This window comes from Alligator mississippiensis, chromosome 1, assembly GCF_030867095.1.
Source record: "Alligator mississippiensis isolate rAllMis1 chromosome 1, rAllMis1, whole genome shotgun sequence".
Classification (NCBI taxonomy): Eukaryota; Metazoa; Chordata; order Crocodylia; family Alligatoridae; genus Alligator; species Alligator mississippiensis.
Window position 1 is genome coordinate 401,565,397 of NC_081824.1, and position 16,907 is coordinate 401,582,303.

At 42.6% G+C, this 16,907-nt stretch overlaps 1 protein-coding gene across 3 annotated transcripts in view; it reads right to left on the bottom strand.

Annotated features, from left to right (window-relative positions):
- Positions 1-16,907, bottom strand: part of TDRD3 (tudor domain containing 3) — a 231,762-nt gene that overhangs the window by 41,506 nt on the left and 173,349 nt on the right. For all 3 annotated transcript variants that reach the window (XM_059722891.1, XM_059722856.1, XM_059722922.1), the window contains exon 11: positions 5,267-6,111. In XM_059722891.1, coding sequence (XP_059578874.1) covers positions 5,267-6,111 — 845 coding nt within the window. The remainder of the gene's footprint in view (positions 1-5,266; positions 6,112-16,907) is intronic.

Consider the following 16,907-nt stretch of genomic DNA (forward strand, 5'->3'; position numbering starts at 1 on the left):
GCCCAGTGGCTCTGCTGCCCTCTGAACACACCAACTCCCTGCATCCTAATACATTAAAAAGATAAATATAACATCTGCCAGGGTCCAAGACAATCATCCAAGCTGAAACAAATCTTTTAGAAATATCCTTCCACTTTTTAAAGGCCTGCACATAAAAAAAAAAGAGGGCTACCCTGCATAGGAGGGGCTGTCTTGGGAAGAAAGGTGGAAGAGTTGCTCTCTACGTGAAGGAACATTACACCTCCCTAGAAGCAGAGATTGGCAACAAAGAAGGGCAACTTGAGACCCACTGGGTCAAAATATAGGGAGAGCATGGGGAAGGGGATTCACTGTAGGACTCTACTATAGACCTCCAAACCAAGAGGAAGAACTCTACCAAGAATTCTCTAGAGAACTGGCAGAAGCTGCATGGTCTCAGAACATGCTCATCATGGGTTTCTTCAATTACCCAGACATCTCATGGGATGAGCACACAGCAAGATCTGACTGCTCACAAAGCTTCCTCATCTGCATAGAAGAGCTCTACCTGACTCGGAAAGTCTATGAGCCAACCAGGAGCAAGGCACTCCTAGACTTAGTTCTGGTCAAAGAGGACAATCTAGTGAGCAACCTGGGGATCAAAAGGAAACTGGGAGACAGTAACTATGAGATGATCACCTTCTCCATCCAAGATAAGCTAGGGCAATCAGTCAGTAGAGTAGAAATCCTTGATTTTAAGAAAACTGACTTCCACAAGCTTAGAGTGGTTGATGAGGCCCTGTGGGGCCATGGGCCGATGAGGAAAGGAGTACAAGAAGAGCGGTCATTCCTCAAGGGGGCAATCTTAGGAGCACAAAGGAAGTCCATTCCCTTTAGTAAGAAAGGCAACAAAAGGGCTGGGAGATTCTCCCACCTGCCCTTGGCTCAATAGGGAAGTCACGGACCTCCTGAAATTAAAAAGAGAAGCTTACAAGGGATGAAAATCAGAAATTACCACCAAAGAGGAGTTCTCAGCAATAGCCCACACCTGCAGGGAGTGGATTAGAAAAATGAAGGCACAAACTGAATATAAATTGGCAACCGGAATCAAGGACAACAAACAGTCCTTTAGATATATAGGAAGTCAGAGAAAAAATAAGGGAAGTATATGGCCCCTGATGAACAAAATGGGATAGCCGATAACTGACACTCGGGACAAAACCAAACTCCTAAATGAATATTTCACATCAGTATTCCATCAGTCCAAGGGTGTTAGCCTGTTTGACAGAATACAAGATGATCAAGGTGGGGGTGATCACCCTCCCATAGTTGGTGAAGATTTTGTGGGGGTACACCTAGAGAGGCTGAATATCTACAGTCAGCAGGACCAGATGAACTATATATACCCGAGAGTGCTAAAAGAACTGGCCAACATCATTGTGCGATGTATGGCAAAGTATTTGAAGACTCGTGGTAATCAGGAGAGGTCCCAGAAGATTGGAAGAGGGTCAATGTGGTGCCTATCTCCAAGAAAGAGAGAAAGGAGGACCCAGGGAATTACAGGCCAATCAGTTTGACCTCAGTTCCTGGTATAATCCTGGAAAAAAATTATCAAAGAATCCATTATTGATAGGCTAACAGAAGGCAGTATCCTAAAGGATAGCCAACATGACTTTGCTGTGGGCAGGTCATGCCTGACCAACCTCATTTCCTTCTATGATCAGGTAACTTGCCACCTGAATAGGGGAAATAAGGCTGTCATATACTTGAACTTCAAAAAGGCCTTTGACCTAGTCTCCCATGATGTCCTCACGGTAGAATTGGGAAAATGCAACCTTAACTACTTTACGGTCTGGTGGCTAGGTAACTGGCTCCGAGGTAGGACCCAGGGAGTACTGACAGACAAAACTGAATCAACATGGTGGAAAGTGGTCAGTGGAGTCCCTCAGGGTTCAGTACTCAGACCAGTGCTTTTCAACATGTTCATCAATGATTTAGATTCGGGTATTAAAAGTGAACTGGCAAAGTTTACAGATGACACCAAATTATGCGGGAGTGTGGTCACACTCAAGGACAAGCTGGCAATACAGGCTGACCTGGACAAGCTTGTGAGGTGGGCAGATCTTAACCTGATGACATTTAATATGGAGAAATGGAAAGTGCTCTACCTGGGGAGAATTAATCTGCAACACACTTACAGGCTCAGTAGTGCTGTTTGCCAGCACCACAACTGAAAGAGACCTGGGTGTTGTGATAGACCACAGAATGAACATGAACCATCAATGTGATGAGGTAGTTGCCAGAGCAAATCAAACACTGGCATGCATCTACTGATGCATCTCAAGCAAGACTAAGGTTGTCATCCTCCCACTCTACTCAGCCTTCATGAGACCGTAGCTGAAGTACTGCATCCAGTTCTGGGTGCTGCACTTCAGGAAGGATATGTAGAAGCTTGCAAGAGTCCAAAGGAAGGCCATGTGCATGATCAGAGGTCTAGAGAGCAGGTCATATGCGGAGAGGCTGAAAGACTTGGGACTGTTCAGCCTGGAGAAGAGAAAACTCAGAAGGGACTTGGTAGCAGCCTATAAGCATATTAGGGGGTGCACATCAGGCATAGGGGGAGCATCTGTTCACCAAGGTCCCCCAGGGAAAGACAAGAAACAATGAGTACAAACTGACTGAAGATCACTGCAGACTGGACATAAGGCATAACTTACTTATAAGTTGAGTGCCAAGGGTCTGGAACAGGCTCCCCTCAGAGGTGGTATAGCCATCCACCCTGACAATCTTCAAAAGGAGTCTAGATGCCCACCTCACTGGGGTCATCTGATCCCAGAAGTCTTTCCTGCCCAAGTGCAGGGAGGCTGGGCCTGATGATCTTTTAAAGTCCCTTCCAGCCCCTAACATCTATGAACCTATGAGTCTAACGTTTCGAGAATGGTTAAAATTACAAGTCCACTTCACCACCTACCCCTACCACCGTTCCAAACAGCTATTGGAGACTGCCCAGTAAATAAGCTAGTACATATATTCAAAAACGAATACATCTACTATAGTTAATTTTCACAAAAACATTTAAAACTTATTTTCTATTATTGATGTAATTGTCTCGATTAGCTCATTTTCCAAAGGTTTTTTCTGTAAATTCATGACTGCCCACAATTTATGCATCTCATCAAGACAAAATTACTTTTTTTTTTTAAAGGTATATAGGATATTATTCCTTCCCTGCACCATTTGTGTATAATCCCAATAATACATGTGTATTTAGTTAAGCAGAGGCAAAAATCAAAAACACAATTTGTTTTGTGGATTCATGAATTGTCACATCCACTTCCTATTTACACAGCAGGCTTTTTAATACATTAAAATAATACAAGATATACATTAAAAACAGACACAAAAGTTTAAAGAAATTAGCTGTTAAATCAACAATAATAAAAAGCAAAGAAAAATAAGGTTTTTTTCTTTTATTGGAAAGTCTTAGAACTTGGGGGCAAAAAAATCTAGAGAAGATTGATAGAGATATGACTTAAGGAGATTATTTTTCTTCAGATTCATTGTTTATGTATAGTTTTAATGTAGTGTAAAGAAAGGAAAAATTGTAATTAAAACTTTAAAAAAATTAAAAATATAAATATAATAACAAAATACTAAAACTTTTGAAGTCAAGAAATGAAAAATGTTGAGAGTGCAGTCTGAGCACAAATAGTTTGTTGATTCCAGATACAGTTCAGCTAAAAAAACATTTTCCTGAGAATATGAAAAAAAGGGAAATGGTTTAATACTTTCCCTTTGTAAGGGAAAGTATAATATCATATCTTAGTTCCTTCAATCAGTGTTGTCTTCCCCTGAAATCAGAAGAACTGTATGCTGCTGATTCTGAAAAGAAAAACGTCTACCACAGAGATCCTTTTGGACAACAAGTCATTCACTTCCCTTTCTCTGGGATTAGGTTGCTTCCCCTACCATACATCTAGTGAACGGAGTCTGCAGAATAGGATAGCTATTAGGCCTGTACAAAGCAGCTAGTATTCCTGTCAGGTTCAGATTTGAACGATTCGGGAGACACTGATTCGACTAGGTGATTCGAATCACTGTCTTGAATCAATTCGGCCAAATCCGATTCGGAGATTTGGCTGCTGCCGAATGAGCCGAATCTCCAAATCACACAGGCCCCATTCCCCTCCCGCTCTCAATGGCTGTCCTGCTTGGCCCCAGCTCCCAGCTCTTTCAAAAAAAAAAAAAAGCCCTCGCTCACTGGCTCCTGCCTGGAGCGGCGGGTGGGAGGGGCAATCCCCACTGCCTCCCACTGTTCCATGCTACTTGGGGGGGCTCTGCTATGAGCCCCCTGACCCCCGCCCCCACCCATGGCTACCCCGCCCTCCCCAGCTCCTGGCCCTCTAGAAAAAACAAAAACAAAAAACCACCCTGGCTCACCAGCTCCTGCCTGGAGGGGTGGGGGGGGCAATCCCCACTGCCCCATGCTGCATGGGGGGCTCTTCCACAAGCCCCCAGAAGCCCCGAGGCTGCTGCAGCAGCTGGTGAGAGCAGGGTTTTTGTTTTTTTAAAGGGCCAGGAGCTGGGGCGGGCAAGGCAGCCATGGGGGGGAGGCTGGGAGAGCGGGTAGGGGTCGGGGAGGGAGCTCATGGCAGAGCCCCCCACGCAGCATGGGGCAGCAGGGATTGCCCCTCTGCCTGGCAGCACTCAGTGAGTAGGGGCTTTTTTTAAACAACTGGGAGCTGGGGCCAGGTAGGGCAGCCATGGGGAGGGGCTGGAAGAGCAGGCTCTGGTCAGGGGGTGCTCAGGAGTGGTGGAGGATCAGGCAGGGGACAGAGCCTGGCAGGGGCCCCCCATGGTCCCCTCCCCCCTTCTGCAGCCCCCCTCTCCCACTCCCTACCTACCAGCATAGAACCTGGGTCCAGCTCCCTGCTGTAGTCAGTGGGGACTGCCCAAATCGGCAAAGATCTCCGAATATTTTCCGAATCTATTTGAAGAGCTTTGAATTAATTCAGACCTTTCAACTGGTCCCCTGATTCGATTAGGAGGTTTGGCCACTGAATTGGGCTGAATCTCCTCTGAATCAAGTCAGCACCCGAAACATCGTAATGCCCTAATAACTATAGTGTAAAACTATATATATATATATGTATATATATATATACATATACATATATATACACACACACACACACACACACCCCTACCACTGTGGCAGCATATTACTGTTACTAACTATAGGCTATGGCTTTTCCTAAAATAAAATAAAAGGTGCAACAGCAGTACTTGTTAAATGATTAGGGCATACCTTGTTGTCTTCCCAATAAAGAGCAAAACATTCATCCCCTGGTCTCCAGCTTTTTCCATACTCCACTGGAATCGATGGTTCTAATATTTTTTCTGGCTTGATGGGCCCCGATCTCCTTTTGGGTCCAGTGTTATAATACAATATTTTATCATCAAAAGTTGAAGTCACATTGGATCCTGGCGATTTAATAGGTCCCACTCGTCTTCCTTTCTGAGGATGTTCGGTATCTCCATTTGGTATAGCATTAAAACTATCAGTTCTAATAGGATTCTGGTATTCACTATTCATACCAAAATGTTGCTCACTTTTTAAACTGAAGGTTTCATTACTTATTGTTCGTGCTTTCCTGTCATAAAAATTGTCAGGATTGTGTATTTGGTTTTCCCTTTTCCCTCGTTTTAGATTATTGTTACTTATGGTATCTTGAATACCAGAGTTCTCTTTCAGTTCTGTGAATAATGCACCTTTTCCTAATCTATTTTGCATATTGTTATCCCTCCTCTTAAAAGAAAAATCACTCTGGTAAGTGACTGTGGGATAAGCAAGATCCTTTGGTCTATCATTTCTAGGATTAGGTCGATCACATTTATTTTTCTCCTCAGTCCATTGCTCTGATCCTAAGGAGTTGTGTCTTTCAGGGCCTCTGTTTCGTGGGGGCCCACTACCTTCCAAGGCCTGTCTTGAATTCTGAATGTCCCTTTGAAAACGAGGGGGTTTCTCATTTCTTGGTTGTCTTGAATCACTTCGAGAAAGATGTCTTGGGTTGTTCTCTTTTATGCCATTCTGCTCAGTACTGAATACTTTATGTTGTACTTGGTGTTGTGGTTGAAACTGTGATTTTGGTTCTACAAAGAGAGATAACAGTCTTTCAAGTACATGCTACAATTTATTGTGCCAGAACACACAAAGAAACAGTGTTTATAAATAATATTTCTAATATTAACACATCTTTTTTTTTTTGACGGGATAGCATTCATCTGTGTGCACATTTGATAATCTTGAGTTTAAACCTACTCCTTCTCTGCACACTCGTCTATTTTTTGCACATCTCAACAGAGAAGGAGTAGGTTTAAACTCAAGATTACCATTCCTAAAAGTCAGTGAGAAATGCATACCATACTCTGTGGTACTTACATAATATTAAACCGCATATCCATATAAACAATATTGGTGTTAGCACTGCAGAGAGCTAGTAATTTATTCTCATGTACATCAATAACTTGGTTGAATAATTGCCATTTGAAAGAGAGAGATAGGGATACAGTATCAGAAAAGAGAACAGGAACAGGAACTCAAAAAAGTAAAAAAAAAAAAAAAAAAAAAAAAAAAAAAAAATTCTAACCTCTATTTGATGACCTCAGATTTAATTTAGATACAAGAATATATATTTTACTGCTTCTCAAGCAACGAACAGGTATATATACAGTACGGTTGTGCACAGCTTCGGATGCTTATTTGATTCAGAGGAGATTTAGCCTCATTCGGCAGCTGAATCTCCGAATCCAAATTAAATCAGAAGACCAACAAAAAGGTCCGAATCAATTCAAAACTCTTCGAATCAATTTGGAGAGCTTTGGATATACAGGCAGTACCCGCTCACCGCCACAGGGAGCTGGACCCAGACTCCGTGCCGGTAAGTAGGAGTCGGGGGGGGGGGGTGGTGAAGGGGACCATGGGGTGACCCCTGCCAGGCCCCATCCCCTGCCCACTCCCTCAGCCAACCTGAGCACCCCCCGAGCCCTGCCAACTCTCCCAGCCCCTGCCCTCCCCCCAAAGGCTGCCCCAGCTTCCGGTTCTTAAAAAAAAAAAAAAGGAAAAGAAAAAAACCTGCTACTGCACCAGCCATTAGGACCTCTGAAGGCTTGTAGCAGAGCCCTCCCATGCAGCATGGGGCAGTGGGGGGCAGCGGGGACAGGCCCCCGCCACCTGGCAGCATCCAGTGTGTGGGGGCTTTTTTTTTTTTCTTTTTCCAAGAGCCGGGAGCTGGGGCCAGGCAGAGTAGCCATGCAGGGGGCTTGGAAAATGGGTGGGGGATGGGGGTTCATGACAGAGCCCCCCCACGCAGCACAGGGCAGTGGTAGGCAGCAGGGATTGTCTCCCCACCCCCTTCCCGGCAGCAGCTGGTGAGTGCTGGGCTCTTTATTTTTAAAGAGCCGGGAGGTTGGGACCAGGTGGGACAGCCACTGACAGGGCTGGGACAGTGGGTGGGGGATGGAGCCTTTTTGATTCAGAGATTCAGTGGCAGCTGAATCTCTGAATTAGATTCAGCCAAATCGATTTGGGACAGTGATTCAAATCACCAAATAAAATCACTGTCCCAACAATCAGCCGAAACTGAAGGGAATACTAGCTGCTTCACACAGGCCTAATATACAATGTCATTGAACAGCTCAACCTTGCCCCCCCTGTCTATCACTATTTGCTCCTTTTGTTCAGTAGGGGTCCTATGCTGCCCTGCGCCTTCCTTTTACTTCCTACATACCTAAAAAAAGACTTTTTATTGTCTTGAATTTGTGTTGCCAGCCTCAGCTCTGTAGTTGCTTTGGCTTTTCTAACTGCCTCCTTGGAAGTACAGGCCAAGTAGATATACTCCTCCTTGGCAGCTTCCCCTTGCTTCCAACACCTATATGCCTTCTCTTTTGCCCTTAGGCTCCCCTGGATTTCCCTGTTTAGCCAAGGAAGTTTTTTGGCTTCTTTCCCCCTTTTCCCTCGTATTGGGATAGCCTCCCTTTGTGGCCGAAGGATTGCTTCCTTTAGGAACGACTACCCTTCATGGACTCTCATCTCGCCAATACTCTTCTCCTGCAGTGCGTCATTGACTAGACTCCTAAGCACACTGAAGTAAGCCTTCCTAAAGTCAAGCACTTCCACCCTACTGGTTATCTTACCCACCCTACGCTGTAAGTTGAATTTGATTGATTGGTGGTCACTGTCCCCAAGGTGACCACGAATCTGCCTACCAGGTTCTCCCCCGTACCCAACACCAAGTCCAGAAAGGCATTGCCCCTAGTGGGACCGTATACCTCCTGCATTAGGTGGAGGTCCTCCATGCAGGTTAAGAACCTATATGAATGGTTGGATTTGGCTGACTGCTTCTCCCAGCACGTCAGGGTACTTTAGGTCCTCCATGACAACAACATCCGTAGACTGTACTGCCTCTGAGAGCTGTCTCAAGAATTCAAAGTCTAGCTTTTCCTCTCGGTGATCTTTTATTACACGATTTAGCTGAGAAAGCAGAATGTGACACTATACCAAATTTTATTTTATACATATTCTTATATCCTTGTTTATACATATACATACATATATATTTATTTGACATATGAAAAGAGTATATTTAAGGCACTTGCATGGAGGTAGTAGAGGAGGCAGGAATGGGGAGGGACAAGGGGCATGGGAGCAAGGGACCAGGGTCTGGCCCCTCACCCCCACAACACTACTTTCCCCACCACCGCAATGAGGGGTTGGGGGAAGGGGAGGGTTGAATTTATGACAACCATCCACTAATTAGATTTATACTTTTCTATCTATAGAATCTAATTACTGGAGGAGGTTGTCTTAAATCCAAAGTTACCTTGGACTCAGGTAAATATGGCAATTTTTCAGCTAAGTAAGAAGTTAGGAATTTACAAGTAATCCTAAACTATGTGATACATTTAGTTAATGCATAAGCAGCCACTTAAATAAGAGCTACATTATACTAAAGAGCTATGTTCCAAAATCTGAATTAAAATGACCCTGAACAGCTTTTAGAATGTATATTGCTATTATATAAATTCACATAGCTTAAATGAGGTCTTCTTCATATACCTATATCAGTCAGTTATTACCCAAACTAATTTCAATTTGTTCCAAGGTATGGTTAAAGAACTTGTTTATAACATGAAAACCTGGGGATTCAACTCCCAGGTATATATTCAACTCGGGTATTTTGATAGGAAAGGATAAACATTTTAATGCTTATGCAGTTCCATGTAGTTCATTTGTTCTGTAAAACAACTCCTTACATAGTCTACAGTAGTTTACATGACAATATAGAATGTATTTACAGTAAATTTATCACTTTAATGGGAACAGCTTAATAAATCATTTTTTAATTTATGGCAGCATATTACTTATGACATTATTTATGGCACTGATTACATAGTTATTTTGGTTTGGATTGTAATTTAGGACCACCAGCTACAAGATACAAGTACAAACTTAACTATAAACCAATAAGCAGCCCATCACCAGAGTATAAGTAAATGTATGTACTTACAAATAGATCTTTATCTGCATCAGAGCTGTTCAACTCCTAAGCACCTGGAGGCCATATGCCCTATGGTAGGAGTAGGCAACACTCGGCACGAGTGCCAAAGCGTGGCATGCAAAGGCATTTTCCTTGGCACGCACATCTTGGGGCGGATGCTGGGGAAGGGGCTGTGGCTGCACTGCCACAACAAGGATCAGGCCCCTGACAGCTTCCCTGCCATCTGCCTCTGGCACACCAACGTCTTACAAGTCAAGGTTGTGGGTGTTTCTAGCACTCTGCCCAAAACCGTTGCAGACCTCTGTCCTATGGGCTGCTCTAGAGGAGGCCACAGGAATCCAAGGTTGTATGTCATGCATGGGACAGTGGGCACTCCCCTACCCCGCTGTACCAAGTGCAGATGCTCCCCCAACCTATGGCTTTGAGTGCAAGTAGACACCCCACTCCTGCACAGTGCAGTGCTCCACCTTACCTGCAACTCCCTGTCAGTTCCCCCATGGCACTATACTGCATAGCCACTCCAGGCTTCTGGCTCCCCAAGCACCTTGTGCTGCACCACCCTGCCCCCTGGGGATAACTCAGGCAGCACAAGCAAGGGAAAGAGAGGAAACCCCAGTACCCAGAGAGATAGGGGCAGCAGCAGCCAGTTGAGAGCCCAGGGCTGCATACAGCCCATAGGCTGCCAGCTGCACAGACCTCTCTACATTATAAAAATCCCAATAAAATTCAAAATAAACCATGTGACATGTCCACATAGAGGAGTAAAAAGGACATATTTTATCTTAGATGGACCCACACATCCTTGGTCCACATAAGGAAGGCAGATTAGTTGTGTGGGTTTTTTTATACATCTCCACCCACAAACAGACAAGTGGAGGAGGTAATTATAGTTCTGTCTTGTTAATTGAGCTGCTAAGCAGAAACATAGCAGCAAATTACTTATTACTGTGATGGGGCTGACAAAGCAGGAATTGCGATCCCAGTCTTCTTCAAAAGAAACACAATTATGTATAATTCCATACCCTGGGCCACACAATTAATTTCTTAATTTTTTTCCATTTCAAGAAATAATTAAATTTGTAACTATGGAAAAATACTCCTTACTCTTTTTGAAGGTCTATACCTAGAGTAAAAGCCTGAAGTGGAATCAATCTAAGATACAGAGTTTTCTGTCAGCAGTGTTTTTTAAATCAGTAGCAAAAGGAACACACTTCTGCCCTTTGTTGGGGAGAGGAAACCTTAGACTGGGTTCTGTCATTTTTAAACCAGTCTGTGCGTACCAAACTTCTGTTTTGGTACAGCTATAGGCCACTTTTGTGTGCCAAGCTTCTGTTCTGTTACAGGTATAAACCAGTTTCTGATCACTTATACTGGTAAAACTGCAATGTCTGTATGGACCTGGCCTTTAGGTTCCTGATAGATATTATAGTTGTCATTTATTATATGTAAACATCATGTAACAACTGTAACATACTAGAGATTAAACCAGTTTATCCCAGTTAAACCATAAAATGGCAGATCAGCCACAAAACTAGCTCACTGAAACAGCACCTTTTTGTGGCAAGGAAGTATCCTGCAATAATTTTAACGTGACACATTACATTCTGTCACTCAATACTCAGATGTAACACGTGACGAATGTAAGATCTGCCAGTGGCCTTCAAGTTCAAGACCCTTATGTAAAATCAAGAGAAGGAAATGCTGATGATTCAGAACTCAAATTATAGTAATCTGTTTAATACAAATTATCAGTAAAGACAACTACCTGTCAAAAACATAGTATTTTAGCAGACAGCAACTTTATTTTTAAGATATCCAATCATTTTCCATCCCATAGAAAAACATAAGGATTAAGAACAGGATAACAGTGATGAAAAAAACAGCACCTTTGTTGAAGGTGTTTGGAAGTATGTCTGAGGCTGATGCAATTAAATCTGCTCAGAATTAAGTTCTTATTGGAAGAACTCATATAACTGTTTCCTAAATATCACAAAGTTAGGAACAAAGTAACAAAAATGGGAAAATGCCAGTCAAATGTTGTATATAACAAATACAGTACTAAATGCAAGATAAAGACTGTTTTTTCTAGCTGTATTTTTTATGATGATATGAAAGCAATGAACTTCACTTTCAGATTACCTTAATTTCCATTTTGCTTTGACTGATTGCAATGCATCGCAATCTTCAAGTACTCATGAAAATTCATGTGTTACCAAAAGCTTGATAAATGGGACCTGCTATATTTGGGATTGAATTTAACACAGAACTAAACTATTCCGTGTTAAATTTACCTGCCTTGTCACTCAACATTGAAGACTTTTAAAACAGGCTAAACTGGCATAAAGGTTACAGCTTCTAAATAAATGTAGACTTTTTAAATTGGTCACTAAGTAGGAGCATGCATGCTACGCATCCCTTAACGGCAGAAGTTAGAGATAATGGACGCTTATCAGAGGTTTTATTTTTAATGCAGAGGTGGCAGAAAGGAATGTCCCTTGCCTTCACTTCTTTTTGCCCTCTCCAGTGAACCATTAGCTAAAGCTCTCAGGAAAGTAATAGATTTCCATAAGGTAGCAGTAATATAAAACTTAATTTCGCAGTTTACAGAAATGACATGCTGTTCTGTCACACAGCAAGGCACCTCAGCCCAGCCATTACTACTGTAAGTGAAAGTTTGGGAAAATGGTCTGGAAAATGTTCCATTTTGAAATTAATTACAAGCTAGGTCTTCTGCTAGATAGTCTGAAGGAAGACTACTAGCATTTTTCTTTTAAACTGTCAGTCAGTTACTTTACTTGTCTAGATCTCCATAAATCTGTGACCTTGAAAAAAGTATACAGTGGTAACTATACTGTCTTATTTAGAAGGATGAACAGGAACTTGCTGGAGTTGCATATACAGCCAGGGCTAGTTAATTAAATCAATTTTCATAGAGAGTGGTAATTCTCAAAATATACAAAAGTTATTCTTTCTAATATTCAGAAAATAAGGCAAAGAATTGGAAATGTGTTTGTGCACTGTATTTGTAACAATAAAATAAATAAATGGAAGCTACCTAAATTGCTACCTAGAACAAAATGATAAAAGCATGAAGCTAAATAGTTTTAAACTATTGTTTTAGGTCTGCAAGAAGAATAAATGTAGACCTGCAGGATTCACTGACTGAAGAACCAAATAATGGATGTGACAAAGTATGATATTTTTTTTTCTTTCCTGTATCTTATTATTAAAGTCAATAATTAAAGAGATGCTATTGAAAAAAATGACAAAACTTAAATTTCTTTACCTGTGCTATTAAAAGCAATTTACCATATTAAAACAAAAAAAATGTGTTTAAATCCAAATCTCTTTGGATTTTTACCATTAATGATTTTTTATTTTTTTTTACATCTTAATGACAGTAAAAATAGGCTTGATTATTCTACAGCACATTTGTTTCTAGAAAACTTCACCTCCTAAGCTACCACCAAGCAATATTTTCTTGCAAACACTGCACTGGAGCACTAATTTAATAACAACACCACCTCTTTTAAATAAAAGAAACATTTCTATGATAAAAATCTGCCTGTCTCCACTGAAGTCCTGAAGTTTTAAGATGTTATGGAAACCCAATCTTAGTGTTAATTGGAATGGTATCTAAAGGGGTGGGACGTGTAATCATATTTCTCTATTGTAGACATGTTACTATGGAGCACCCCCATCACCAGTTGCACCATGGGGGAAGCCTATCCCTAATATCAGGGTTATAGCACTCAGAAAACAAAGTGGGAGAGAGCATTCAGCTAGAGCTCTCAGCTGCATACCTACTTTTTAAAGGTCTAGGGCACTGGAAGCCCAATATCAGGGAGCCTTTTCCTAATGTTGGGCTCACAGCACCCCAGACCTTTATAAAGCAGGTGCACAGCTTCAAGCCCAAAGCTGCATGCCTGCTTTTTAACATTTGCAGGTACTCATACAAGCAGCACCAACTGTGGAGCTACTGGCTCCCTCGATGCCACTTGCACTTTCATGGGTGTATGCATCTAGGGTGCAGGGATCTTCCTGCTCCCCAGCTGTAATGACTGTATGATAATTAAACTATCTTTAAAATCAGCCATCTTGGTTACTGTAGCAGTCTAGCAGCAACAATACAGAAGTCAGCATGCATGCAAAATCTGCCTGAGAAGCAGATCTGCAAACAGACCTTATTTGTGGAATAGGAAAAAAAAGATTCGGGCAATAAAACTGCGCACTCAAAAAATAACTAAGCACCCTAAGAGAGAAGACATTCAGAATGAAATAATCACAGGGTTGGAAGGGCCCCAGGGGGTCACCTGGTGGAAATTCCTGTATGAATGCCCATCCTCAGAGTGTTGCTAACAGAATTAAGGATATAAAGTAAGTTGCCATCACTAGTTTGATGTTTTGATAGTCTATACTAAAATAGCAGTGATTATCTCTAAAAGCATTGTTCCTTTATCATCAAAATTTACAGTGGCCTGCTCTGCTTTAACTCCAGTTAGTACACTTCCATGCATGTTTGCAATTAATAGTAACACTCTTTGTTGCACCTTAAGGCTAAAATAATCCATTCCCCAAAGTCAAGCATATAACACATGATACAATGTTAAAATATATGACAAATAAATTACTATTTATTAAGGGAAAGATGTACTCAAAAGATACTTAAGACAAAGGACTAAGATAAAAAATACAGTTCAATGACATTCAACATCATTATCAATGAACTGGAAGAAAGATAGAAAAAAACTAACAGTAAAATTTGTGATTACACCAATTTAGTGGAAGAGTAACTAATGAGGGAGTAAGAACACTTAGAGACCAATCTGTATGACTTGATAAAATAGACTTACTTGAACAGGAACCTACAGTTCAGTGCTCTTGGTAAGAAGGTTAATACAAGTTCTCTGAAGTATAAACAAGAGAATATCAAACAGGAGTAGGGAGGTTGTGTTAGCTTTTGGCAAGGTAGAGATAAGAACATGGCTGGATTACTGTATCCAGTTCTAATGTATACACATCAAAAAAGAGCCTGAAAAATTGCAAAAGTTCAGAGAAGGGCAACAAGAATAATCAGACGTCTGGAAAAATGTCTCTTTCAAGAGGAAGTCAAAGAGGCTCAATCTATTTAGCTTATCCTAGAGAAAGTCAATTTACTTGAATGTGCTCTACAACTACTTACATAGATTTTTGACAAGAAAGCTTCAATAAAAAAAGGCACGATAAGTTCCAATGCTTGAAAGCTGAAGCTATACAAAAAGGGATAAGTATTTTTAAAACATGGATAGCAATTAACCAATGAAACTATTCATCTTGGGAAGTGGTAAATTAAAGTGAATTTATTAAGGTTTATGGACTTTATCTAATCACTGCTTCATGTAAAAGACAAAATAGTTTTGGGAACAGGGTCACAGACCCCAAGTGCTCTAACCATTAGACATTGACTCCTCAATCTACATTTTCACTGACTACCTGTCTTGTATGCATACCAGCCCAGCCGCTGACTTCTTTACTTTTCATTCCATCCAGGAAGATCACACACAAACTGCTGAAACTTCCTTAACCTGACGAAGAGTTTTTGAACCCGAACGCTTGCTTAATAATTATTTTCGAACTATTTGGGTTGGTCTAATAAAATATATCAGATTCACCCAAAGAACCTTGTCTGCCTAACCACTAGCAGCACCTTCTTGCCCCAAGTATCTTGCATTCTTTGCAGCAGAATAGTACAGGTTCAATAGAAAGGGCAAGAAGTGCTCCAGCCCTGATCTATCACCTGGTGGTTAACACCTGGGAGCTGGAAGATGGGAAATTAAATGCCCTTTAGCTGAGGACTGTATTGAAACAGAATCTCTTGCTTTCTGGACAAGTGATTTAGCCACTAAAATATTATATAAAAAGCAGGCATCTCTTCCACCTCCAACCCAGTTGTTGAATGAGACCACGCCCAAATACTTCACAGCATGTCTGCTCTTACCATCATGGACCTATATCAGGAAAGAATTCCAGGCTCTGGATTCTCAGTACAAGGAGCACCTCCCTCCAGCTTTGAGTCATGTACATAAGTTTTATAAAGGGGCATGATTTTGGAACCACTCATCCTCAGCATTGCCTACTGGCTGCTCTAAATGGCTTCTCTCACTGCTTGCAAAATGTTTTGGATGCTATTCTAAGGCACCTAAGTCAGGGTTCTACATTCTATTGTCATGCCAGAGGTTAGAAACACAGGATATTTATGGACTCTGCTAGAAGTGCACTGATAGAGATTTTTGGGGCTGATGCCAATAGCCGGTTTTAAGGAGGCATATCAACCAATACCAATCCGATTTCCAATAGGCAGCTCGGCAAGCTAGCTGGTAAGTCTGCTGTGGTGGAAAGGAGGGGAAAGGGAAGGGAAGGGAAGGGGCATAGGTGGGGCAGATCGAGGCCCCTGCTATGCGGGAGGAAGTGGAGCTGGGCCAGGTGCTGCCCAGCCAGGGCGGGGCAGGGGACAGAACCACAGCTTGTCCGGGGGTGGGGGGGGGAAAAAGGCTCCTGCTACAACATGCACCCTGGGAGGCACGTGGGGGGCATGTCCTCCCCAGATCTGTGCAGGGTGGGGCAGGCTACAGCTACAGGCTGGGGCCGGGGCTGCCCAGGCTCTTCCCAGCAGGGGATGGGCCAGACTGCACTAGGAGGGAGCTATGGCAGGGGGCTGCAGCCATCCCAAAGTTACCAATAGCCCCTCCCAAACTCTCCACCCACTGCCGCTGCCTACCCCGCCCCGAGCCCAGCCTGGCCCAACCCCCACTGGGAAAAGCCTGGTACAGCCCTAGCCCCAGCTGCAGCCCCCACCCACCATACCCTCCATGGCTGCACACTGCGGCAGAAGCTGCCCCCCCCCCCCCACAGCCCCCAGATGAGCCACATGGCCCGCCCTGGCTGGGCAGCACCTGCCCCAGCCCCAGCCCCACTCCCTCCCTCACCATGAAGGCCTTGATCTGCCCCTCACCAACCCCCTTCCCTCCCCTTCCACCATGAAAAACTTACCAGCTACACACAGCTCTCCAAGCTGTGCTCCTTGCCACCTATGTGCTGCACTGCGGTTACATGCATGCACGGGGCAATTAATTAGCTACATTATCAGCCACATCAGGATGATTTACGATAGTCATTTTTTTTTATATCAGTGCCAATCTGATATCAGGCACCTGTAGACTCTCTTACTTTTGAGTTAGATTCTGTTTTTATGTAACACAATTCAATAGTGGTCCAACAGCTTGGTTATATGCTTGGTAACTGCATCAAGCTATGGTCTTTAGTTAAGACACAGCTAGACACCACTAGACTAAGCTACTACACATGCCCATAACATGCACTGCTTTGAAATGCAATTAACTGTGTTATTCA